Here is a 26,451-nt window from a genome sequence, read left to right on the forward strand (position 1 = left end):
AAGCCCATGACCTGGATGATAGAGTAGATTGCATTTTGATTTATGACTCGCACACTGACAGCGTGATGTGAACCAGCCTCACATTCATTGAACTGCCTGTCAGGTGCTGGCTTTTTTGCCAGATCACATGTTGGGCTCTGGAGGATGAGAGGAGCCAGACTCTGCTCCAGTGTAATATGCAATCCAGGCATGGATGCAGGCCTCATGACACATGAGTCACTGCACTATGATAAGCCCCAGGGTACAGGGCTGTACAGAGTCCTACAAGAGCCAAGTAGAGAAAGGGTTAGTTCTACCTGGGAGAGAAGTCAGGAGAAACCTCAGCAGGAAGATGACTTCATCCTCATTCAGTGACTGAGCATAAAAATGATAACAGACTACTTTCTCTTTCCTAAGAGTTAGTATGGAGCATGATGATGATGAGTGTAAGACTCTGGAGCTGCACCACTGCCTGGGTCAAAATCCACGTTCTTCCATTTATCAGTTGTGTGACTTTAAACAAACCTCTCCTTGTGCCTCAATTTCTTTATCTGTGAAATAGGGGTGATAACCTTGTACATTCCTTCCAGAGGATAAAACACCCGGGACAGTACCTTGCTTAAAACTAAGGCTTCTATGTGACTGCTTGTTGTTACTGTCATTGAGGTTTCCTTCCAACAGCAAGGCAGTTCTCATAGGATGGACCCCCGGAGCCCTCCTCCACCTGCCACAACACTGTGGAGTTCCAGGGCCCTGAGTGGGGTACAGGATTTGGATGAAATCCTTGCTCTGCTGTGTAATTATCCTTGTATTTTGTATCTCCATACAGCATCTTCATTTGATTTAGATCCATATCTCAAAGGAACAGATGACTTTTGTTTATCAAATAATTATTTGAAAGGGAAAATAGGTTCTGTTAAGTTCTGGACTTTGTTTCCATAATTTTAAGCTAAGTACCTCATTTTTGTTAATAATAATAGCTGCTATTTACTAAAAGCTCCCCACGTGCTGGGTGCAGTGCTAAGCATTTTTTATGCATTGTTTGCTACATCTCACTGCAGCCCAAAGCTGGATGTTAGTCGTGTCTTCATTCTACAGATGAGGCCGGTAAGGCTTGGAAACGATATAGCTAGAAGATGGTGGAGCCAAGATGGAAACTCAGGTCACTTTGCTTAACCAAAGTCACTTTGCTTAACCACTCCACTTCCATTTTGGTAAGGAAGAAACCAATTTCCCTCTCCTGTTTCACTTCTGCGCTAACACAGAGGGACTTGTCTGCAGGTAACATGCCCCCTTTATGTATTTTTAATGACGAGGAAAGCTGAACCTGAGCCCCTGCAGTCATAGCCAAGTGCTAAGCCACTGTTCAGCTGGTAGCACTCACCTGACCACAGGGGGCTCAGGGGGAAAAAGCCTCTGAAGGCTGCTCCTGAAAACCAATGCTTTATAAAGTGACTTAATGGAATGAAATATTTCAAAGAGGGGAACCCAGTCATTCCCAACATCACTGGGGACATAGGACATAGAAATCTTGCGACTGAAATACAAAGGGAAAGAGAGAAAGCTCCCGCAGAGAAAGGCTTCTGGGATGAAAGAGGGAAATGGACTAAGTGGCTAAGAGGGAGCATTAGAGGAGAAGGGGAGGAAATCTTGGAGGGTAGAGCATGGAACCTTCTATTTCCAACAACCAGATTGGGGCTTAGTCCTGAGGACATGGATGGTCTCTTACCCCAGTGCACCAAGGCTGCCATGTGGCAGGCGTTCAGTAAATGTTTACTCATTTATAAAAGAATATGGGCTGGGATCAGGTAGGATGGATAACAAGCAATTATTGAGCACCCGATGTGTGCCAAGCACTTACTATTCTTGGACAGTGGTCATAACTCTGGAGGGTGAGTGCTAACCCCATTTACATGAGGAAAACTAAGATTTGGAGGGTTAATCTCCAACGTGCCCAAGTCCAACATTGGGTAGGTAATGAAACTAGAATTTCACTCCAGAGTTATCTGATTCTGAAGCTATGCTCTGTCCATGATAGCTGGCTCCCTCATCAAAATGTTAGCTAAGTGCTACCATAACTTCCAGATAATGTCATTTAATTCAGTTCTAATGCATAACTCTTTAAGAAAGCCCTTAAGAAATAAGGGCACCTTGGCAGAGAAGTAGGATAATGTATTTTTGTTTGGGTAAACCTTTTAGTACCTCCTGAAGGTGGTCATGCTGTCCTTTTACTCATGGGAGCAACTCGAGGGACAAGTCAATACACACTCATTCATGCAAATAGCTATTGAGCATCTGCTATGTACAGAGTGCTGTGTTAGTGTCTAATGCTGTGCCTAGCACGTTGTAGGTCCTGAATCCTATATTTATATGATGAATGAGTGAAGGAACAAATTCTGGCCTCTGGAATCTTATCAAGTGGTATTTACAGCCCAGTGCCAAAGAAAATGCCAAAATATTTCTATAGGAAAGATGCTGTGAAGATCATAAATTGCTTTGGTATCACACTGTCAAGTGCATGCTACAAGACAGATCACATTTCTATTTTGAAAAGCAACATAAAAACACATGGTTCTTTGTGATGTCACTGACACAGGGTAACTTTGCATTGCAGCTTCTTAACTCCTGTTATTAGTTGGTTGAAGCCATTCATTTCCTATTGGAAAAGTTAGATTTTCTCTGAAATGTTTAAAATCTTGTTGTGTCTCAGATGTAAAATACTATAAAAGTGAAAAAGCAAGAAGAGAAAGAAATCGTGAATATGCACAATATTTTTATGACCCACATAAAGAAGAGCCATAAAAATATTCCTTTGTGACCCCAGTGCAAATGACTTAATGCTGTGACTAGAAACGACTCAATGTAAAATGTTGAGATGACAGTTTGCTGTGAGTTTTCAAGTCCCGGCCAGGTCTCTCTCCAGACTTTCCTCCTAGGTTGAACAGTGACAGACAGAGGCACAGTTCAGAAACTTCCCCTGGACCCAGTGGCTGCTGTGATACATTCACCTATGAAATCACTCATTTGCCTGGAAGAGAAAGAAATGTGGTTTTGAACTCTTTCCAGGACTAGTCTCCTGCATTAATGGAACAGCTTCTGCCCAGGTGCAGAGTTCACTTGCCCTGCAAACAACTCCAGTCTTCGGCTGTGTGAAATTGGCAGGTTTCCAAACATCCAATTAGAGAAGAAAATGCAAGACCAAATATGCCCTCCATTCTGAGGGCACCACTTAAATGGCCTGGCTGTGAGCCACTTCTAGGCAAGATGCTCATGGTCTGAGGGCAATTATGCAGATTATTATCCTCTGTATCCGTTGATTTCTCCATCTGTATAATGGGTACAGTCTACTATCAGTGTAAGAAAGATGTCATGCAAAATGGTGAGGGTGGTTTTGAAAACCTTGATCTATTTAATTCAGTCAATAACCACAAAACAGTAGAATTCCACATAAGGAATATCAGGTCAAATACCCAACTTTAAGATATTTGATGACAAAATTTTATTTGCTCCCAAGTCAAGAATCACTGAATCTCTCCAATCCTCAGTGTTCTCATTCATAAAATGGAGATAACATTAGCATCTACGTGGTGAGAGTGGATGAGGTTAGCAGCTTGCCTGGGCTTTGCTGCCAGATGGTCCAGGTGGAATCTCAGTTCTTCCACTTGCTGGCTCTGGACAAGTGAGCCTCAGTTTCCTGATCTGGAAAATGTGTGTAAATAACTGAACTTACCTCCCAGAATTACTGTGAGGGTTGAATGAGACAGCGCATGTGAAATTCAGTGCCCAGCACACTATAAATGCTCAAAAAAGTAGCTAGTGTTTTCACTGGCACTACTGTGAGAACTGAGCTGAAAATATGGACTCAAAGAGGGTGTTAAACATTGTAGAGGCTCTGCTCATGAAACTTAAGAATATAAGCTCCTCTGCAGTCAGGAGTCTTTGTGTTCCCCCGCATTGCTTAGTGCATAGTAGCTGCTCAGTTTACATAGTCACTTAAATATTGAATGAATGAGCAATCACAATGATGATGTGTTCTCTTTCCCCTGTATAAGTGTTTGATGAATGAACCTTGAGCCCCTACAACTCAATTGAATGAACTTTTGCTTTTCTTTGCTCCCTCCTTCCAGATAATCTCCCAGACCCTCTCTCCTACCTGGAACCAGATGCTGCTGTTCAATGATTTGGTGCTGCATGGAGACCTGAATGAGCTGGCAGACTCCCCGCCCTTAGTGGTGGTGGAGCTGTATGACAGCGATGCCGTGGTGAGTGTCCCTCTGGGCCAGTGTTGACCACACCTCATAAAATGCCACGTTGAACTAACTCACTTTATTTTAAAGTAAATAAAGTCCTGACACTGTTTGTGGTGAGAACACTAGATGTACCTCGAGGCAAACCTGACCTCTGAAAACAGTTCACAGAACCAAAAAGATTGGTGATGATCATTTGCTTTACTAAAAGAGTTTTTTCACTGATTTCCATTTAAATGGCAATTAAAATTGGATCTGGTTTGCAGAACGTCAGTCTACATGCCTCTTCAGGAATGTGATACTTGTATAAAGCAACTTGCAATTGTACCCAGCCTCCAGCTAATTCCAGGTCCTATTGCTGTTTAATAAAAAATGTTCATGCCTTTTGGAAACAGGAGGTTTTTACTGATCTCACCTGGCTGAAAAGAAATGGATGGGTATTTTCTTAGCCTTTCTAACTGTGTTTCTTTCTCTCTCGCTTGTTGCTTCTACGCCCTATACAACACATCCATTTCTATCCCTTTTCTTTTATGATGTGGACCAAACCTCTTGTTCTCCCAAGACGTTTGTGTGCTGAACCCTTGGATAGAGTCAAAAGCTTACTGAAGGATTTTTTTTTTTAACTTACACAAATACTCTTTTCTTAAATTAGGAAGTCTAAAATGAAAGGATTTGTTTCTTTATTTAATGTCATTACCTCCTCATGAGGTTGCAGGAGTACAAATATATTAAGTAAAACAGTAGTTCCAGGAAGCCTTCCTAAAGCTTTCCCACCTCCTTGCAGTACTCCTGACAGCCCCTGTCTTTAGGCCAAGGTCAGCAGGGAATCAAGAAGTGAGCATCACAGAAGGGGAGCAGAGACCTTAGAGACCATGACATTCCCATCTTGCTTCCTACAGGAGGAAACAGACAAAGAAAGCTCAAATACCTTATTTAAAGTCACAGCTGTTTGGAGGCTGAACCAGTTCCCCTGTGCCCCCTTTTGCCTGTACAGGTAGTGGAGGCTAGTGTAGCAGTCTCTCCCCTATACAACCACATTCTAGTCCTCCAAGCCACTCCCTCCCTCTGGGCCTCATTCCCCTATCTATAAGTTGGGGATAGATGTGTATATTTATGGAAGAGGATTTCTACTATTTAGCATGTAATATAGATGTTCTGTAGGGAAGACCACAAAATAACTACCTTTTCAACTTTGTTCCTAACAACATGCTTTCAATTGTTAGTGCTTATTTTCTATGCAGAAAACAATAACAGCAGTAGAATGTCTTTGAATGCTCTACTAGGAAAAATCAGATGACAGCAAGCATTCCAAAGGATCTGCAGGGCAGGGCACCGTTGTGGTTGGGAGCACAAGCTTTGGAGCCAGGCAGCCTTCGGTTTGAGTTCTCACATCTGCTACTTTCTAGCTCTATGCCCTTGGGTCAGCTGCTCAACCTCTGAGAGCCTCATGCCTAAAAAAGAGTTAAAAATGATACCTTTCCATAGGATCATGAGGACTAAAGGAATGTTGTGTAGGCTTTGCATGGTGATTGGCATACAAGTGCCGATACATAGTAATGATGAAGATGATCGATATGTTTAAGAGATGGGGGAGTCCTGCCCTATTTTTCTTGGTAGTAAAAAGGGATATTAAAATATTTTGTATGTATGTATGTAGGCCATAGTCCTGTTACACTAACCTGCTGGGCTGGCTGTGTTTCCCTTGGCTGCCCCATTGCTTTCCATTTCCTTTCCAGATCTCCACTCAGCAATGGCTTTTCCTGGCTGAACCCTAAGCCAAGCCCTTTACAGAGAAATTCAGCCACATTATTGACTCTAAAGGGAAAAAGAAATGTGGGAGAGAAAGGGATATGAAAATATGCTCTTTGCTCCCAGAGAAATGCATGTAGACATGCAAAACCTTTTGTTCACCCTTGTGCGCTGCAGCTAAACAGGGCCCAAAATACGGTGATGCTCAGGTTAATGGAATCAGAATCTGCTGGAACCATGCTTCCAGTCTAGAACCTTATCTCATTTCCCAGTGGCTTGTGTCCTCATAAGAGTCTGCTGGTTCTGGAATAAATGAGTTTATATTTGGAAAATTGGTCGCTTGGGATATGTTTACTCTTTTGTTTCCAGGGCTAATTTGAACTAACCAATCCCAGCGGGTTAATGAACAAATTGTTCCCAGCCGGGTTAATGAACAAATTGTTAGGCAGATCACTCATTTCCTAGCCAGCTGCCCTAACTCCACCCATCCCCAAAACAGGTCTGTCTCCACTAGTCGATACCAGCAGGCAGCTTTGTTTTCAAGTGTGGTTGAACAAAAAGCCTTGTTTCCACCTCAATCAAGTTTCCTTCTACAGCTGGGGTTGTACCTGTTACTTCAGGAGTCCAGAGACAATGAAGCAGTGTGACTGCTAAAACCCAGCCTCAGCCAAAAAGAGCAAGGGCACTAGTGTTGGATGGCAGAGGTCATTTATCCAACAGCTTTCACTCAACCAACATGCATTGAGTATCTGCCTTGTGCCAGGGGACACAGCAGTGAATAGTGCAGGCAACTCTGCCCAGAGGGAGCTTATATTCTAGCAGTTCTTGAGATAAATAGCACAGCAGAATGACTGCACCAGCCCCATGCTGCCTCTGGGGGAATGTGCACACAGGCTTGCAAAAGAGGCAGGAAGCAGAGCCATCGCATTGCATAGTTCTTATAGAAACATATGGCCTACATACATGCATACAAACATATTTTAATATCCTTTTTTACTACCAAGTAAAATAGGGCAGGACTCCCCCATCACTTAAACATATCGAGCATCTTCATCATTACTATGTATCGGCACTTGTATGCCAGTCACCATGCAAAGTCTATACAACTTTCCTTTAGTCCTCATGATCCTCATGATCCTCATGATCCTCATGATCCTTTCCTCATGATCCTATGGAAAGGTATTATTTTTAACTCTTTTTTAGGCATGAGGTTCTCAGAGGTTGAGCAGCTGGCTCAAGGGCATAGAGCTAGAAAGTGGCAGATGTGAGAACTCAAACTGAAGGCTGCCTGGCTCCAAAGCTTGTGCTCCCAACCACAGTGATGCCCTGCCCTAGAGATCCTTTGGAATGTTTGCTGCTACCTGATTTTTCCTTTTCCCCTTCCAGTCTTCCCTGGATAATTATTTTAACTATATCCTACTGAGCTCAATATATGAGGAGAGAGATAGCCCATAAGATAGCTTTGGGCCAGAAAGCCCCTAGGATAACTGCCCCCATCACCTTTTTTTTTTTTTTTTTCTTTTTGAGATGTCTCTGTCGCCAGACTGGAGTGCAGTGGTGCAATCTCGGCTCACTGCAACCTCTACATCCTGGGTTTAAGCGATTCTCTTGCCTCAGCCTCCTGAGTAGCTGAGACTACAGGTGTGTGCCACCACGCCCAGTTAATTTTTGTATTTTTAGTAGAGACGGGATTTCCCCATGTTGGTCTTCCCCAAGATGGTCTTGATCTCTTGACCTTGTGATACGCCCACCTCGGCCTCCTAAAGTGCTGCGATTACAGGCGTGAGCTACCGCGCCCAGCAAGGATGATACTTTTAGGAGTGTGAGTGGAACCCACTGTCCCCCAGGCCTATAGAAATGGGCAAGAGGAGCTTGGCAGGAGAAGAGAGTGAGACACGGATGCTGATGGTTTTGTGGAGGTTATTTGTAAAACTGTATTGATGTGAATCAGAACCAGGTAATTAATGATCAGGAAATAAAAACTCATTTCTTTTCTTCTTTAGGGGAAGCCAGAATATTTGGGTGCCACAGTGGCTGCTCCCGTTGTGAAGCTGGCTGACCAGGACTATGAGCCCCCCACGTTATGCTATCACCCCATCTTTTGTGGGAACCTCTCTGGAGGGGATCTCCTTGCTGTATTTGAACTGCTGCAGGTGAGTGAACCAGATGTGGCACCAAATATCTACCAGGTCTACCTGGACAGAGAAGTGGCCTCACCACAAGTGCCACTTGAGTGAAGCTGTGCCTGATCCCTCGCTGCAATCCCATATCTGAATGTGTGTCCTGGGGACCTGAGAGGTGCACCTAAGAACTCAGGTGACTTGGACTATTCCTAGATCCCCTGAGCCTGTAAGTCAGAATCTCAGGATGAAAGATTCTTGTGAGTTTGGCCAACGTTGCTTGAGCAGCCTTCTGTGCAAGTTCCTGAGCTCCATGCAGGCCATGAAAGGATACAAAACAGAGAGGAAGCAAACATATGTGGGCACTTACCATGTGTCCGGTGTGGTGATTGTTGTCTCATATACCTTTCATCACACTAAAGCTCCCTCAGTCCTGCTGAGGTAGGTGTTGTGATTCCCATTTTACAGATAGTAAATTTAGAATTAAGGTGATTGACTGACTTATCAGACAGCTGGGTTGGTGGTGAACTGAGAGTTGACCTTAGACCTTTAAGGACTTTTTCTCCTTACACTGTACAGTTATGCACAGACAAAGAACTCTTAGTCCTTCCCACTAAGACCTAGGGGGATTTATGAACGTGTGTCTGGGGAGACTTTTTCAGAAAGCAGAGGCGGATATTGGGAAGAGAAGCTGACTCCCTGAAGTCCAGCAGCCCAGGAGAGGAATATACAGGATGTAGAGAGAACCTGGAAAAGAAGTGAGCAGGTTGAGGGGCCTGGATCAGAGATTTCTCCCCTTGACTTCCCACTCACTGAGGCACCAGGAGGTGCCTGGTGGTACTTTACCTTTTAGTCAGATCAACACCTCTGTCTTAGGCTGCTATTATATAATAGAATTCTATAGCCTGGGTAGGTTAAACAATAAATGTTTATTTCTCACAGTTTTGGAGGCTTGGACTGGGAAGACCAAGATCAAGGTGTCAGCAGACCTGGCATAACTAGTATCTTCATCTGACCGAGAGAGAGAAGTTATCTCTCTTGTGTCTCCTCTTATCAGGGCATTAATCCCATTCATGAGCGTCCTGCCCTCATGACCTCATTACTTCCCAAAGGCCCCACTTCCAAATACCATCACATTGGGATTGGTATTTATCACATGAAATTTGGAGAGTCACATTCAGTCCATAACAATGTCTATATAGGTAAGCCTGGTTTCCAGATATCCCAATTTAAAAACAAAACAGAAAACATCAAATAAAGTCAAAACTCAGTTGAGAAACCAGAAGGCAAGGGTTCCTAACACAAAGAGAATGAGTTAAGAATGAAGGTGCTAGAGCTAGATTCCATAGTAGAAATCTCAGTTTCACCACTTATTAGTGCGTGGCCTTGCGTGAGCTACTTAATCTGGGTTTCACCTGCAAAATGGGGATTATAGTCAATCTATCTAAAGTGCCTGGCATGGAATAAATACTCCAAAAACAGCTATTTAAGATGATAATGATGCCTTAGAATATTAAAGCAAGATGTCTAATTCTACCATGTATTTCAGGTAAAGGAACTGAGCTGGCTAGAAAGATAATTACTTGCTCAATATGGCAGGTGAGAGTCTAGAATCCAGAGAGTCCCACCAGAGCTGGGGATTCTGGGGAGCATAATGAGGAAGGGAGCAGCTTTGGGGTTAGACACACTTTTATTCAAACCCAGATCCCGCCCAGGTCTATAGCCTTGGGGGTTGCACACGGCTACAGTGATGAGTTCTTAAGCTCATCTTATCAAAGACTTTGAGTGTGGTCTAGTTTTTGCTCCATGTAAGGGAGAACTTTTTGAGGATGGAATGGCTGCCTTGGAGAAAGAGTGAGCTCTCTGTTAGGGGAGCTGAGGCTGGGTGAGAGTTCTTGGGGGAATGGATTAGCACGAATTCAAGCATTGGCTCCAGTTCCATAATGACTGCAGCCTAGGAGGGTAGGACCAGAAAAATCTTTGTCTTACAAATCTTAAAACCAAATGGGATTCTAATAGAACCAGATCTAGTCAAATAGATGTGTGTTGCACAGTAAAATGGACTATCAGAACTGAACGTAATCTTCAAAACTGTTGGTGCAGTCTTAAGTGAGAATCCTGGTGACCTTAAACTGTCATGAGTGATTTTAGGTTAAAATCATCATTAAATAGTGTTGGATTGATATGAAGGGAGCTTTGCCATGTTTTATCCTTCTAAGTACTTCTAGAAGAAAGCCACTTTTGATGTTCATCTGTCTCGAATATCTCTCAACTTGAAACCTCCCTTTTTAATAAGAGAGAGCGCAGGTTCCAGGCACAAAGAGATCAGTGACACCTATGGGAACATTTTCCAAAGTCTGCCTCTTGAAACACCAGTCCCTCCAAATACAGTAAAGACAAAGTTTAAGAAATGCTTCCCATTGGCCAGGCACGGTGGCTCACACCTGTAATCCCAGCACTTTGGGAGGCCAAGGAGGGCAGATCACCTGAAGTCGGGAGTTGGAGACAGCCTGACCAACATGGAGAAACCCCATCTCTACTAAAAATACAAAAAGTAGCCAGGTGTGGTGGCCCATGTCTGTAGTCCCAGCTACTCCGGAGGCTGAGGCACCAGAATTGCTTGAACCCAGGAGGCAGAGGTTGCTGTGAGCCAAGATCATGCCACTGCACTCCAGCCTGGGTGACAGAGTGAGACACTGTCCAAAAAAAAAAAAAAAAAAAAAAAAAACAGATTTCACATTGCATATTCCAATAATATTATTTTGTTTATTTTGTTTCATTGGTTTTCTTTTTAAAGTGACTTTCCATTTCTGTCAAGTAGTACTTGTTTTCCCTTGCAAGATGAAGTTTCCCTTTTAAAACTAAAAGTGTCTAATAAAAAAATGGTTGTGGGATGTACAAGTGGTAAAGGTGGTCGTGGAATGGCTGACTTGGGAAAATGAGATCTAGTCCAGCCCTCCCATTCTGCATGTGAGAAAGCTGAGGCTCAATGCTAACTGAATTGGATTCAGTCAACTCTCTTTTCACTACACAATGCTGTCCTAATAAGTGCTCTGGGTCTGAGACCCTGCATCTGCCAATGAAGGCTGGACTGGTGGATCCCCAAATGCTGTCTGTGGGCTCAGCTGTCTGGGTTCTGTAGCCCCACCTCTCATCCTCCCTCCCTCAGCCCTGAGCTGGGTGCACTGGTGAGAGACCCTGCTGCTTCCTGACAGCCGACTTAATAAAGTAAGCACTGTCAGAGGTAAGTAGCCTGAGATTCAATTCATTAGGATTTCATTAGGACTTCTTCTCATTTGGTCGCTTGTTCAAAAACTATTTTAATCACCAGCATGACTGCCTTAGCATGTGGATGTCATACATGCTGAGAAGACAGGGGCTGGAAAATGCCTTCATTTGTTACCAGCTGTTCTCAGTTTTCATTTGTGGATGTCTGGCATCAGTTTCTCTATCTCCATTACTGAAACTGCCCTTGCTCAGAAGGATTTAGAGGCGGGGAGGATCACTTGAGCCTAGGAATTCAAGGCTAGCCTTAGCAACATAGTGGGACCCCCATCTCTACAAAACATAAAAATTCAGCTGGGTACGATGGCACATGCTCGTGGTCCCAGCTACTCAGGAGGTGGAGGCGGGAGGATTATTTGAGCCTGGGAGGTCGAGGCTGCAGTGAGATCATGATCACACTACTGCATTCCAGCCTGGGCAGGAGAGCAAGAGACCCCGTCTCAAAAACACATGAAGGATGTAATACCTTTGTTCTCCTATGCACCAGACTGAATTCATTATTTTCATTTCCTTCCTCTATCCAAGTTAGCCGCCCCCTGTCCTCCCAATCCTGACTCATAGCCCCATTGTTCTCCCAGACGCTCCAGCTTGAAAATTCAGTAAGCCTTCATTCTTCACATCACGTCTTTATCCATAGCCAGGGCCGCCCCATAGATTGTTCCTTGAATGGTTCCCATCCCCTGTTCCCATGGGTTCTTTTAGTTCTCTTGTGAATGTTATGCTGGCCTCCTTGCTCGGCTACTGGCCTCCTTTACTTTTCCTGTTCACTCCATCCTCCACATTCCTTCCCGAACGCTAGCTGGTGTTACCACCCTTCTCTCCAGAAATCTTCAGCAGCTCTTACTTCCTACCAACATTGAGAAATGTTGAGGAACATTTCTCAAAGTCTGGTTTTTTTTTTGGAACATCACTCCCTGCAAATACAGGGACAAGCAAGCTTGAGAAATGCCTTATATCACACCTGTCTTGGGGATCTGAAATGCCAGTTACCATGGTATAGAAACTGAGAAGTCCTGCAGCAAAGAACTTTGTGTAACTTCTTTTTCAAAACTTGGTATTTCCCAAATGTATTTGACCACCAAACGTTTTTTCATGATAAGTGTTAATATTCCCTGAAGAGGAAATCTGCCCCATAGGAGACTGTCACATTTCTGTAGCCTGGCTGTTAAGCTGTCCTGAAATTTGTCCTCAGACTATTTTTGTAGCCTCACATTTTAGCTGCGTGGTTAACTGGGCAACCATGCAGCTGACTGGGCATAGAGCCTTTAGATGCGGAGGGAAGAGCAAATTCCAGACCCTGAAGCCGCACTATGCCCGGCATGCTCAAGAAGGTCAATGTGGCTGCAGTGGACAAATGACAGGAAGCGGGAAGGAGATGAGGCCAGTGGGAAAAGGTCACATGGGGCCTGGTAAGGACTTTGGCTTTTATTCTGGGAGAGGTGGGAAGCCCAGAGAGGACTCTCGGCACAGTGACTTGTGTTGCAACGTGAAGATGCTGGATCCAGTGTATTCTGAAGTGGCAAGGAGAGAAGCAGAAAGGCCCATTGGGAGACTCTTGAAGTTACTCAGATTAGAGATAAAGGCGCCTTGAATCAATGTAGCCATGGAAAGGAATAGAGGTGGGCTCTGTATATATTTTAAAGGTAGAGTCTTTTGGATCAGCTGATGAGATTTGACATGTGAGGTTTACTCCACATCACACAGAAAAGCCCACAATATTTTACACATCATAGACTCACAGTAAAATATTTTGTCTGTGCCTGGTGGTTCATGCCTGTAATCCCAGCACTTTAGGAAGCTGAGGCAGGAGGATTGTTTGAGCCCAGGAGTTTAAGACCAGCCTGGGCAATATGGTGAGACCCCATCTGTACAAAAAATAAAAAATTAGCTGGGCATGGTGGTGGAGGCTGCAGGAACTATGATCATGCTACTGCACTCCAGCCTGGGTGACAAAGCAAGACCCTCTCTTGAAAAAAAAAAAAAAACAAAAATGCATCTATCTACTCATTCAGTGAACAAACATTCATGGAATTCTGTGTGTGAGCCAGATTTCAACTGTCGGGCCATTCCCCGGTTCCCTCACAGCAGTGTCCCCTTCTGCAATCTCAGAACTGTCTGTTGTTATTCACACTTTGGCCTTCTTTTCCATTCTCCATACTTAGAACACTTGTTTCCCCTACTTTTATAGTGTTTCTCTTGTTTTCAGAGCCCTCTCTCTCCTATTACAGTTTTCCTCTCCTCTGCTGCTTGAATGTTCTCCTGGAAAGTCCACCTCCCTTTCTTAGAATGTTTTGGTTCCTGTGTTGGTTTCCTATTGCTGCTCTAACAAATGACCACAGACGTGGTGGCTTAAGACAACCCAATTTATTATCTTACAGTTCTTCAGGTCAGATGTTTGAAAGCGTCCCTTACCCGGGGCATCAGCAGGTCTGTATTCCTTCTGGAGGCTCTAGGGGGAAATCTGTTTTCTTGTCTATTCTGGTTTCTGGGGATGGCCTGCCTTCCTTGGCTGGTGGCCCTTCCTTTACCTTCAAGCCAGCCAGATAGCTTCTTCAAGTCTCTCTCTCTCATTGTCTATTTCTCCCCAGAACCTCCCGGCTACTTCCATTACCACATCTCTTCCTACTCTGGCTCTCCTGCTGCTGTCGCATAAGGACCCTCAAGGATACATAGGGCCCACCCAGATAATCCAGGATAAACTACTCATCCCAAGATCCTTAATTTAATCACATGTGCCACATTCCTTTTTGCCATTTAAGGTAACGTATTTATAGGTTCTGAGGATTAGGATATGAATATCTTTGGGGAGTCATTATTCTGTCCAACACACTTCCTAGAAATAGCTCAGCCTTCCTAGAGGGGTAGTGCACTACACACCCCCGGAAGGGGCCACTGCTATTTGGTCAATGTGGCTGGCACCCCCTACAGTTGTGCAGTGTGCAGCCTCTGTGGATTTATGTGTTAACTCTGCCTGCTTAGAATCCATTCTTCCTTTTCATTCAACTTTCTAGGACTCTTTCTCTTACCATTATGTGAATGCTCTCTAATTTTTTCATTGGTTTTTAATCTTCTTTGTCTATGTGGTATAGATTTAACCTAAGTTCTATTGGCTTAAAAAATGAGATATTCTTCTCTGATGCTTGGCACTCATTAAGTCTTCTCATTAGAGGTCTGAGTTAGATGATTTAATTAGCTTCAGAGAGCATCTCTGTGTGAGCTTTCTCCCTGTTTTAAAGGTAAAGTGTTATTCACTGATTATTGACCTGCTAATAAAGACTTTGCAGAAGGCATCCACCCTGAAATAGGCTTAGTGAGGGGTCAGGGAGGGAAAGCTCGCTGATCCTTACTTACTATTAAAAACTTCCAGGCCAGGCGCAGTGGCTCACACCTGGAATCCCAGCGCTTTAGGAGGCAGAGACCCGTGGATCACCTGAGGTCGGGAGTTCAAGACCAGCCTGGCTAACATGGTGATACCCCGTCTCTACTAAAAATACAAAATTAACTGGGCGTGTTGGCACGCGATTGTAATCCCAGCTACTCAAGAGGCTGAGGCAGGAGAATTGCTTGAACCCGGGAGGCGGAGGTTGCAGTGAGCTGGGATCGCACCACTGCACTCCAGCCTGGGTGACAGAGTGAGACTGTCAAAAACAAAACAAAACAAACAAACTTCCAGTAGAGACCCTGCTCAAGCCCACCAGACAATCTGCTCAACTCACCAACTTTATCCTGGAGCTCACACTTACCTCTTCTGGTGGTTCTAGCTTTGCCATAATCTCACTATTTGATGTTAGGCCCATTAAATTTCCTCTTAGGTTTTTTTGCTTTGTTTTGTTTTGTTTGCCTGGGTTGGAAACAATTTTCTTTCAGCAAGCTGAAGATATTATTCCATTGTTTGGGCTGTGCTTTCTCTTTTGAGAGGTTGGTTATTATTCTTATTGTTGCTCCTTAAAAAGTGATCTTTGTTTTTTTTTTCCCTCATCTGATTGTTTTTAAAGTATTTTTCTTTATTTTTTGTTTTTAGCAGTTTTACTATGTTGTACTAAAGTACAGTTTTGTTTTTATCTTGTTAGGTTTTATAGAGCTTTTAAAACCCTGGCTTGATGTTTTAAATTCGTTTTGGAAAATTGTCAGCCTTTATCAAAGATTGCTTCTGTTCTACTCTATTCCTCCTCTTTTCTCTTCTCTCCTGTTTCTCCTCTCCTTGCCTCGCCTCTTTGTGCCTCCTCTGTGACTCCAATTACATGTATATTAGACCTTTTAATTCTCTGTGCCTCTTATGTTCTTTTATGCATTGTCTATCATTTTGTCTCTCTGAGCTTTATTTTATCCATAATATGGCCTACCTTCCAGCTCACTTCTCCTGCCTCTTTTTTAAAACCTATTCACTAAGTTCTTCTTTCCAATGACTAAATTTTCAGCCATAGAATTTCCATTTCTTTTTTTGTTATAGATTTCATTTATCTATTGAAACTTTTTATCTGGTTCCTTATTGAACAGATTAAGCATCGTTACTTTAAAGTTCATGTCAGATTACCACATTATCTGAATCCTCTATGCGTCTATTTCTTGGGTTAGTTTCTCTTGTTAATCACATTGTCTTATCTCTGTGCCTGCCATATTTTATTGCATGCTAGACATTTCTACATAAAAATATCTAGTGAGCTATTAAGTGATGGAACCCAAGAAGCCACTGTACTAAAGATGAGATATAATAGAAATATAAATTATAGGCTGAGGGAGACAGAAAGGAGAAAGGCTTCTGAGCATCAGTGATTTTTCAGATGGGCAGGGCTGGGACTAGGGTCATGCATGGCCCTAAGAGTGAGTGCCTCTTTAACTTTTGTACCCTGTGTGCCACACTGGTTCACCCTTGTCCTGGACCTACTTTGAGGTCCTGATATTTTACTTCCATGGGGATATTAGAGCAGTCTGGCTTTCAGACCAACTACCCATCCTGCCAACCCCCAATTCTTGCTATTTTGCCTTCATAACAATCCCTTGTTTTTCCCTGGCCCTGTGTGCTGACTAACTGCATATTATATGGTTTTATAGGCCAGCAACTGACCCATTTCACTGGAAAAAGCTTTATCTTGACTGGTAGCAAAGTCATTTAATTGCCACCATGTTATAGGATTCTTTAAGGGCTGTGTTGAGCTCTTAACAGCATTTTTCAGGCACTTATGAAGCAAAACTTCTTTGGCCATTTCCCAAGCTGATACTTCAGCAGCCCCAGGATAAAACATATGATGCTTTTTTAAAAGCACATCTAGAGGCAGCCCCTCCTATGCCACCATCACAGCTGTTCTGTGGCTTTCCCTTTAAAGCTAGAGGGGCTACTGACTTTCCCAGTGAGGTGATGCTTGCATGCTAAATTGCTCACCTCTTCACTGCTAGGCAGTATTGGGCATTGCCATCCTTGTCATTTACCAGCTTCTTGATCTGAGCTGGTGCATCCTGCAGCTTCATTACCTTAAGCCTATTTCACATTTGCAGTGTCTGCTCTCCTTTTTCTGAGCTTTCTTGTAATTAGCTTAACCACATCTGCTGTTGCCAACTAGAATATGTCTGTGAAAAAGGAACGGTGATATATTTGCATTTTGCAGATTGTGATGCACAATTAGGCTTTTTCTAGCATACGGAGCATGTGGACTAATATGTCAGTCCACCAATAAGCATTTATCAAGAACTCACTGTATATGGAGGGGCTTGGAGAATGAAGTAAATAAAGACTTTCTCTTGGCTAAGTCCCTGTAATTTGTTCAGGCAGACAAACAGCCCCAGGAAGGAGAACCACCTGCTCCAACGCAATATTTAATAAAACATCTGATTCCCAAGGAGCTTGGTGGGTCATCTGGCCCAGTATCTGAGGCTCAGAGAGGGAAATGTACTTGTGCAGGGTCACACAGCAGAGCCTTATTTCTGGACTCAGTCTCCTAATTTCTGCACAAAATCTGTAAAGAGGACATACTGCATTCAACAAGCATTGAAATGGTAGAAGCAGCTGGGATCGGGTCAGAAAAAAAGCTTCTTTTATTTTTTGTTTTCTTTGAAGAAATTGAAAGAGGTATGTGTCGAACCAGGTTTTGAGGGCAGTGTGAGATAACCTACACAGAGAAAAAAACCCTGTTCTCAGTAGAACTCTGTAAGTCCTTTGTGTGAAATTTCAGCAAAGCTGAAATTGTCCTGAAGTTTCATTAACCCCAAGTGCACAAGAAGCGACAAGTTTTCCATTAACCCCAAGTGCACAAGAAGTGACAAGTTTTCATCTGCCTTCAAAACATTTCATTTTCTGCTCCACTGATTAAGATGTACTCTCTGTTGGATTACATGTAAATCTTTTTTTTTTTTTTTGTAGTAGTAGTCGTAGTAGTGCATAATGGCTTTTCTGGAGATCCTGACAAGTCCGAAGGGAGTGGGGATCATTAAGGCTCAAATGTTTGGAATCTGATAGAAGCTCCTTCTCCACTACCCTGCTGTGGTTCTTGTGTAATTTCTATTAAGTTGTAAAGACCTATCTTCCGTATTTATTTTTCTCTCTCCCCTCTATACTGTGAGCTCTGTGTTATTAGCCCTGTGGCACATCTTAAGTGCTCGCTAAATGTTGGTTACCCTTGTAAATGAATGCATTTATCAATTAATACATAATTAAATATGGTAAAATGTACGCTCCTTGTATTTTAAGCTGGAAACGTTACTTTTGTTGGCAAAACAGTGAACATCTTACTGATGACGTGGTTGTGTGGCACCGTTGCCTTCCCTGTGTCTCTCCAGTGTGTAACTCATACTTGCCTTGTGTGGTAGGTCCCTTCCTCCGGGCTGCAAGGCCTCCCACCCGTTGAGCCACCAGACATCACCCAGATATACCCGGTTCCTGCCAACATTCGGCCGGTGCTGAGCAAATACCGAGTGGAGGTATGGGTCAGGGTAGGAGCTGAGTTGTTCTTTGGGACTCAAGGGCAGTGGCCCTGCCTGAATTGTAGGAGAGGTGGTATGGGATGGGCGGGAGACCTGGAGAAAAAGAACAAGCCCTCAAAAAGCTGTGCGGTTCTTTCCTGGAGGAACATAGCGTGGTTCTTGGGGAGCAGGTCTGACTTTTCCACACAGAGCCAGGGCAGGGGTGGGGCTCCTCCGTGGAGGGGTGGCGATGGCTCTGCTGGTCGTCTCCTCAGGTTCTCTTCTGGGGAGTTCGGGAAATGAAGAAGGTGCAGCTCCTCTCCGTGGATCGGCCCCAGGTTCTCATCGAGTGCGGAGGACGAGGTGTGAAGTCCTGTGTGATCCAGAGCTACAAGAACAACCCGAACTTCAGCGTCCAGGCAGACGCTTTCGAAGTGGTGCGAGCTTCTCACTCTCCCGACCTGGCTCATTCCTCTTTCTTCCACAGATGAGATGTTTTAGGGTTTCAGATGTCCACTACCTGTGAGAAAGAATTAATTTAGTGAAAAGCCAGAATTTCAGAATGAGATATAATAGACTTTTGTTGTTTTGTTTTGAAACTTTTCCAGTGTGGATCATACAGCAATCAAAGCAGGTTGACAAACTTTTTCCTAGAAGAGCAGTTCCCAAAGTGTAGTCCCAAATTCATCAGCATCAGCATCACCTGAGAACTTGTTAGAAATGCTCATTCTCAGGTCCAGCTGTTCTGAGTTAGAAACTATTGTGGGGAGGGCCAGATGTCTAGTTTAACAAGATTTCCAGGTGATTCTGATGTATACTAAAATTTGAGAACCACTGGCCTAGAAAATACTGTAATAAAATTTATTTTAATGGTTACTTTTTTTTAGTTTTTTTGTTTTCTGTTTTTTTTTTTTTTTTTTTTTGAGATGGAGTTTCACTCTGTCGCCCAGGCTGGAGATGCAGTGACGCAATCTCAGCTCATTGCAAGCTCCGCCTCCTGGGTTCATGCCATTCTTCTGCCTCAGCCTCCCGAGTAGCTGGGACTACAGGTGCCCGCCACCACACCTGGCTAATTCTTTGTAGTTTTAGTAGAGATGGGGTTTCACCGTGTTAGTCAGGATGGTCTCGATCTCCTGACCTCATGATCCACCTGCTTCAGCCTCCCAAAGTGCTGGGATTACAGGTTTAATGGCTATATTTTTAAAAAAGTATTTGTACTTCGAATGTCAGGAGTTTACATGTAAATTTATGCTTCTAAAGTGATTTTTTGACATCTGTGCTTTTATTTATTTCAATATTTCAACATACTTTTTTGTGCTTCGATTTGAAACTAATTGCAAAGAAAAAAATTGCTTTGTGCAACCCAGCTTGCTCCACTGGACATATATGCCCAGTTGGCAAAGCCTACAATCGAAGAATGTGCATGGTGTTTGCAAACCTTTTGTATCAGGCTACATTGAGTTTTGGAGGTCACCAGGGAAAACAGGTGGCTGGGGCACTGTCCCTTCACTCTCAGCTCTGTATTAAATGGCTCGACTCTCATCTCTTTTATATAATGGGCCTGGATAAGGTTTCACTGGAGATGAGAGTTCTTCTGGCAGATAATGACAAAATAAAGAGGTCTGAAAATGACTGTCAGAGACAGTACAGAAGTGAGAGACTTTTGTAATTTAAACCTGGGACAAATTGTTACTAAGGCAGACTTCCTATTTGGGTGAATTACTCCCTGGCTTGGTAAGACACGGCTCCAGAGTTTTGGCAAGCTGCAGGACTGGCCAGGAGGGACAGAATGGCAAGGCAGAGACAAGGTAGACTGGATGCCCAGCTGGCTTTGGGTCTGCCCATGGAAGGGTCACCAGGGCTCAAGCAGCCAGGCCCAGGCCCCTCTTCATCTCAGCCTCTCTCTGCAGGAACTGCCTGAGAATGAGCTTCTGCACCCACCACTGAGCATCTGCGTGGTGGACTGGAGAGCTTTTGGGAGGAGTACCCTTGTGGGCACCTATACCATCAACTACTTGAAGCAGTTTTTGTGTAAATCCAGAGAGCCCCTTGCCCCCATCTCACACGTGGATGGAACCCAACTTGGGCGTGGTGAGAAGCTGCTCCTAGATTTTGTAGCTGTAACTATAAAGTCATGGCGCCTGCAGAGTGCCTGTTATGGGACTGGCTCAAAGAGGATGCCCCACAGCCAAGTGGCTGGGTGGATCCTTCTGATGAGCTTACTCCTGCAGGGGTCTCTCCTTTCTTTGGCTGCCACATTCTTACTTTGACTCACATCGGGTCAGTAATTCTAACACGCCTTCCTTGAATATGACTTACGCTCTTGCCTGCCACCACGCTGACATTTCACTTGGCTGTGTGCTTGACGTTGTTTTAGTTTGTTCTATTTTGTATCTCAGGTGCACAAAGTTGAGTTCATTGCACATCTCAGTTTCATGCTGTACAATCATCATTGGTCTATTCAAAGATTCTCTCATTCTATCCACTGTCCTCCTTATTCCTTATCTCTAATCCCAGTTCCCTCCCCACTGCAGGCCCTACACCGCCATCCTTGTCAAATTTAAGTCGATTTAATCTACCTAAATAATATGATGCTATAATTTTCATTTGTTTTCCTATTCTTTTCACTGAATTCTCTGTTTTAAGCTCTATCCATATAGCTGTGTGTACATTAGCCTGTTACTATTACTTGCTGCATCTACAACACTTTACTTTTTCTTTCCTCTCATATTAGACCCACTGGCTGCCTCAACTCCCCTTTCCATAATCAGTGCTGCAATGAATATCCCTGTGTGTGTTCCCTGAGGGAAGATGCTACGTGGGAATTTCTGTGGAATGTACACCCAGGGGTGAGATTGCTAGGTCCCAGGAAATACGCACATATATTTTCATTAATTAGCACCGGGGGCACTCCAGAGAGCCGCACTGATCTACACCAGTCTACATCAGTCTATACTACCATTTCTGCATTTGGGACCCTATTTTTCTACTCCTCAGCAGCACCTGCTATTATTCAACTTTCTAGATTTTTGTTTTGCTTTGGTTTGGTTTTAGCTTTTTGCTACTCTGTGGATATAGATTAGTATCTAATTTTTATTTTAACTTGAATTTCTCTGCTTGCTACTGTTTGCACACCCTTCATATCCTTGCTGCCATATTCATCTTCTTTCTGTGATGCCAGTTCATGTCCTTTGCCCATATTTTATGTGCTTTAATTTTTTTGATTCACAAATTCTTTGTATTTTCTAGATGTTAAAATCTTATAGATTGTAGATATTGTTTATATCTTTTCCTAGTATGGTAACTACTAACCTTGTCTATAATTCGTATCTATGAGCAGAAATCCTTGATTGAGATAAAATCAGACCCCTCCATGTTTTAAACTTTATAGTTTATATTTTTAGTCTTGTTTAAGAAATCTTTTCTCACCCGTTGGTCACAAAGGTATTATCTTATATTTTCTTCTACTAGCTTTATAGTTTTAGCTTTCTCATTTAGATCTTTAATCATCTGCATTTATATATGATTTTAAGTGGAGATTCAGCTGCATTTTTCTCCATATAGAGCACCATTTTTCCCCCAAAGGGTCTGCTAACCTATCATTCATTTTCCTAGTGATTTGTACTGCCATCTTTCTCATAAACCAAGTTGCCATACATCCCCTGTCCGTTTCTAAGATTTCTAGTCTGTCTCACTGGTTTGTCTCTATGCCCAGTATGAAGTAGATACCCATAAGAGTTTGTTGGGTTGAATTTGCTGTTGGAAAGTCAGCAAATGCGGGGAGAGAAACTCTGGAGTTTGTGGCAGCGATGGGGGTACTGAACTGGGAAATGCTCCCGAGTACTGACTCCTACAGCATAAAACGGAGAGATGAGGACCTTTGGCAGTAAAGGACAGTGTTATAACCTTTCTATGGCATCAGCAGCCCAGTTAAGAATCTCACGAAGCTCTGGGCATACCCCTGCTCCCTGCCAGGCACATGTACTTATGTGCCCAGGGTTCTGCCTACCTTTGGGGGCTTCATGGCTCTCTGGAGCTCCAAAGGCTCCCTAGATTAACACACAGCAGGGAGACAACCCCCCCAACACAGAATCTGTACCCGAAACCTTTATTTTCATAATCCCAATGACCACGATTGATTAAAATTACTTTGAGTGATCATTAACAAATACAACCATTTATTGATGACCTATTATGTGCCAGATGCCTTATATCATGGTCTCATTTCATCCTCCCAGTGAGATGGGTATTTTTACTGTCATTTTATACATAAGAAAGTGAGGTTCAGAAATATTAGCAATCTGACATATTTGAATCCAGATCTTCCTGGTATTAGGTTCCTGAAATGACCACCCTGTGATGCAGCCCAGCTCCCTGACCTGATGTGCTTTCATTTCAGAGACTTCAGATTCGCTAACAGCCCCTGAGTCCTCTGGAGCCCACAGCTCCTCCCAGGATCCCCCAGCAGATCACATTTATGTGGATGTGGAGCCACCTCCCACAGTGGTGCCCGACTCTGCCCAGGCCCAGCCGGCCATCCTGGTTGACATCCCTGACTCATCCCCGATGCTGGAGCCTGAACACAAACCTGTAGCCCAGGAGCCACCAAAAGATGGAAAACCTAAGGTCAGACTAAAATCCCTTTCCATATTTACAAGGCTCATTGGAGTTTGCATTGGAGGCCTCAAACAATATGAAGTTGCTTGTAGTGTGACCATGGGCAAGCAGCTTCACATTTCTGAGTATCATTTCATTCTTTGTAAAATGAGGAGGATATTGATACCCACTTCACAGCTTTGTTGTAGGATCAGAAAGTTAATGTGCATGAAATTAAAGTGCTAGTCACTTTAATATTTAATTGACAGTAATATTTAATTGAACAGAAACTCTTCTTAATTCATTAGCTTGGAAAGGCCATGAGTTTCTTCATCCAAGCATGTTCCGCAAATATTTAGGTCCTACTTTGTACAAGATCGTATGGGACCAAGAAGATGCATCTTTTGGATTCTAAAGAGGAGTAAAATAGTAAAGATTCTGGAAGGAGAGACTGACAAGTACACAAAGAACCACAAAACAAGGATATGGTTAATCTTTTTAAATTATATGTTTGAGTGAAAAATCTTGGTGTACCAATTGAATTAAAAAAGAAGGTCATTTTAAGAAGGTCTTAAGGGGCCAGGCATGGTGGCTCACGCCTGTAATCTTAGCACTTTGGGAGGCTGAGGTGGGCAGATTACTCAAGGCCAGGAGTTCAAGACCAGCCTGGCCAATATGGGGAAACTCCATCTCTACTAAAAAAATAAATAAATAAAACAAGCCAGGTGTGGTGGCACTCACCTGTAATCCCAGCTACTCCGGAGGCTGAGGCAGGAGAATCACTTGAGCCTGGGAGGCGGAGGCTGCAGTGAGCCAAAATCATGCCACTGTACTCCAGCCTGGGCAACAGAGCAAGGCTCCATCTAAAAAAAACAGGTCTTAAGGAACGACCTGCCCAGCAAATGGTAAAGGATGAAATAAATTTAAAAAAAGAGTGGAAAAGTGAGATAGGTGCATGGAACGGATATTTGCACAGGCTGCTCTCATCTCTTGCCTGGTCAGCGACCCTCTGTGACGCCTTACGCAGTTTGCTGCATTCCCCTAGCATTGCACCTGTGACTTTCTGTTGACTTCTCAGATTCAGTGTTCAGCATTCAGTGTTCATCTCAGATTCATCATAAAATTGTGAGCCTCAGCAGGGTAAGAGATAATCTTTTAACATCCCTATATCCCCTGCACTCGCTAGAGTGCCTGGATCATGGTACAGACTCAAGAGATGACTTGGCGAGTGAATGGAAGATGATTGTCTGGTGACGCCTGCATCCATAGCTCCAGCAGGACCCCTGTCTTCTCCCACAAATGCCTCCTTTCTACCACATGTCTATCACTCCCTCTCCTGCTTACTCCATCGCTTATGTGACAGAAGTCATTTACTTGTACCCATTCAAATCAGAAATGACACCAAAGAATTGCCTAAATTATATCACTTAATCCTCAGGACAGTGGTAGGTATTATTGCCCCTAGTTGAGGAAACTGAGAATTGCAACATTTATATTAATTGCTTAATGATTTATAACCCTGCTATACCGCATGCATCATATAGTCTAGTTCTCATTTGTTGCATGCCTAGCTCCTGTATTCTAAGCTATCCAGTGTGGGATTGTGTCTAATTCTCCACACATCCTTAATGTCAAAAACAGTATCTCACATATGCTCAATAATCAATGAATGAATGGATGAACAGATTATTGAACTTTGATTTGTGGAAGTGATACAGAGAGCTGCTAGCACAAAACCAGTGGATACCTCTGTGTGTTTTCCAGTGGACACCTAAATGTTTACTTCCTCACAAGCCAGTTGACCACCAGGATGCAGCCAAATGATGTTGAACTAATAACTCATTTCCCCATCCCTTGCTAGGATCCCAGGAAACCTTCCCGGAGGTCCACTAAGAGGAGAAAAAGGACCATAGCGGATGAATCTGCTGAAAACGTGATTGACTGGTGGTCTAAGTATTATGCCTCCCTGAAGAAAGCCCAGAAGGTAGAGTCTCCCCTACCTGTGGCAGTCAAGAGACTCAATAAGAAAACAGCGCCTTCTCCCACCCTGAGTCCTAGATAACCTCCTTTTAAATGCCACTGTACATAGGCCCTACTCAGGTGTGGTTCTGTTAACTGCAGAAAGGTAAGAAGCCTGGAAGAACCAGAGATCCTGAATTACAAAATTCCAACTTTTTGGCTGGAGCTGGCCCTAGGACACAAGCTCTGCTGTAAATACTGGAAGGATGTTCAGTCTAGCATGGTGTCTGAAGGATCTGCCCCCCAGCCAGACTCAGGGGGGGTCCAGCAGGGAGAAATGGGGTCTCTGGACAGGTGGGTATCAATTATGGGGGCCTCAGGAGATACCCCAGTCTAAGGACCCCAAGTCACCAGCAGGATTCTAAGTTCATATGGCCTTAGCAAATGGTACTATAAGTGGGTTTGCATAGCAAGAGCAGGGCCTCTTGTCCATGGAATGAGACAGATCTAGTTATAAAGGTGGAGAGCCAGTGGAGAGTAGGCCTGGAGAGTCTGGCAAAAGCTCGGCAACCGATTATGGTAAGATTTCTCACCCCTAAGTACGGAAGGGAAGAAAAATTACTCTAATGTTATATTTAATTGAATGCTCTTCTGATTCTTTAGTTTGGAAAGTCTATGGTTGCATCTAGAACTATTTCTCAAATATTGATATATACTGAAAAAGCATATGTTAGTCCCTGCCTCCAACCTCCCTCCTTTTGCTGCAGTGGACACTATCACTTCCTGTGAGAACTCAGCCCTTTCCTCTTTCTCTGTTAGCCTCCCCAATCTATGGTACCATCCCAAGGACCAGACACGCCAACAGACACAACTCATGGTGCAGACCAGGGAGATGCTCTAGGGAGGTGGAAAAATATTGGGGAGATAGTTTGCTTGCCTTGTGGCTGAGAGGGTCCTGCATATAGGGCACAAAGATGTCTAGCTTGATCACAGTTTTCTTGGATGTGCGGATATGTCCTTTCTAGGATAGGGCATCCTATTGGGCTTAATCCCCAGATCTTGAAACCCCCCAAACAGTGAGGTTTCATTTTGGGGGACTGCTTAGAGACTGTTTGAATACTCTTTTAAAATAGTGTTCTCTGGTAATGCAGAGGGCTGAGATAATTGAATTAGTATTGTTAGTCAGAATTAATAAATCAAGTATTGTGGTGACAATAATCTTGTCTCCTCCTTTTTCAAAGGCAAAGGAGAGAAATCCCAAGGGAAAAAAAGGCAATACAGGTAAGCAGATATTCTGGGGACATTTGTCCATAGAATAGGGCCATTGTTACAAGAAAATTGTAAAATGGAAGCCATGGGAGGTGTATTAGAGCTCAACTCCCTCCTTTCCTGAGTTTAGAAACAATCTCAGGAAGATGACAACACTCTAAAATGTGGTCATGTAGCTCTTGGTGCTGGACTGGAACCAGATCTCAGTTCTTCTGAATTCAGTTCAGTGCTGGAATGGACCCTTTGGCTCAAATTCCTATGTTGACAGTCTTAATGTAGAAACCGTAGAATAAAAATAGAAGCAATCTGGATGACCGGTCAAGATCAACATGATAAACTTTATTAGAGGTGAG

General features: G+C 43.5%; 1 protein-coding gene and 1 long non-coding RNA gene across 2 annotated transcripts in view; one reads left to right on the forward strand and one right to left on the reverse strand.

Moving 5' to 3' along the window:
• FER1L6 (fer-1 like family member 6) overlaps window positions 1-26,451 on the forward strand; it is a 180,925-nt gene that overhangs the window by 103,288 nt on the left and 51,186 nt on the right. Inside the window, exons 20-27 of the mRNA XM_023223018.2 lie at window positions 4,107-4,241; window positions 7,979-8,128; window positions 18,182-18,292; window positions 18,550-18,711; window positions 20,185-20,365; window positions 22,674-22,900; window positions 24,732-24,854; window positions 26,071-26,110. Of these exons, the coding sequence (XP_023078786.2) occupies window positions 4,107-4,241; window positions 7,979-8,128; window positions 18,182-18,292; window positions 18,550-18,711; window positions 20,185-20,365; window positions 22,674-22,900; window positions 24,732-24,854; window positions 26,071-26,110 (1,129 nt within the window). The remainder of the gene's footprint in view (window positions 1-4,106; window positions 4,242-7,978; window positions 8,129-18,181; window positions 18,293-18,549; window positions 18,712-20,184; window positions 20,366-22,673; window positions 22,901-24,731; window positions 24,855-26,070; window positions 26,111-26,451) is intronic.
• LOC111549824 lies at window positions 4,409-18,793 on the reverse strand. Its single transcript, XR_002733838.2, has 4 exons — window positions 18,170-18,793; window positions 16,761-16,945; window positions 5,906-6,041; window positions 4,409-5,119 (listed from the first exon to the last, which is right to left on the reverse strand). It is a non-coding gene; the product is annotated as an uncharacterized LOC111549824 (long non-coding RNA).

Source organism: Piliocolobus tephrosceles, chromosome 7 (genome assembly GCF_002776525.5).
Source record: "Piliocolobus tephrosceles isolate RC106 chromosome 7, ASM277652v3, whole genome shotgun sequence".
Lineage (NCBI taxonomy): Eukaryota > Metazoa > Chordata > Mammalia > Primates > Cercopithecidae > Piliocolobus > Piliocolobus tephrosceles.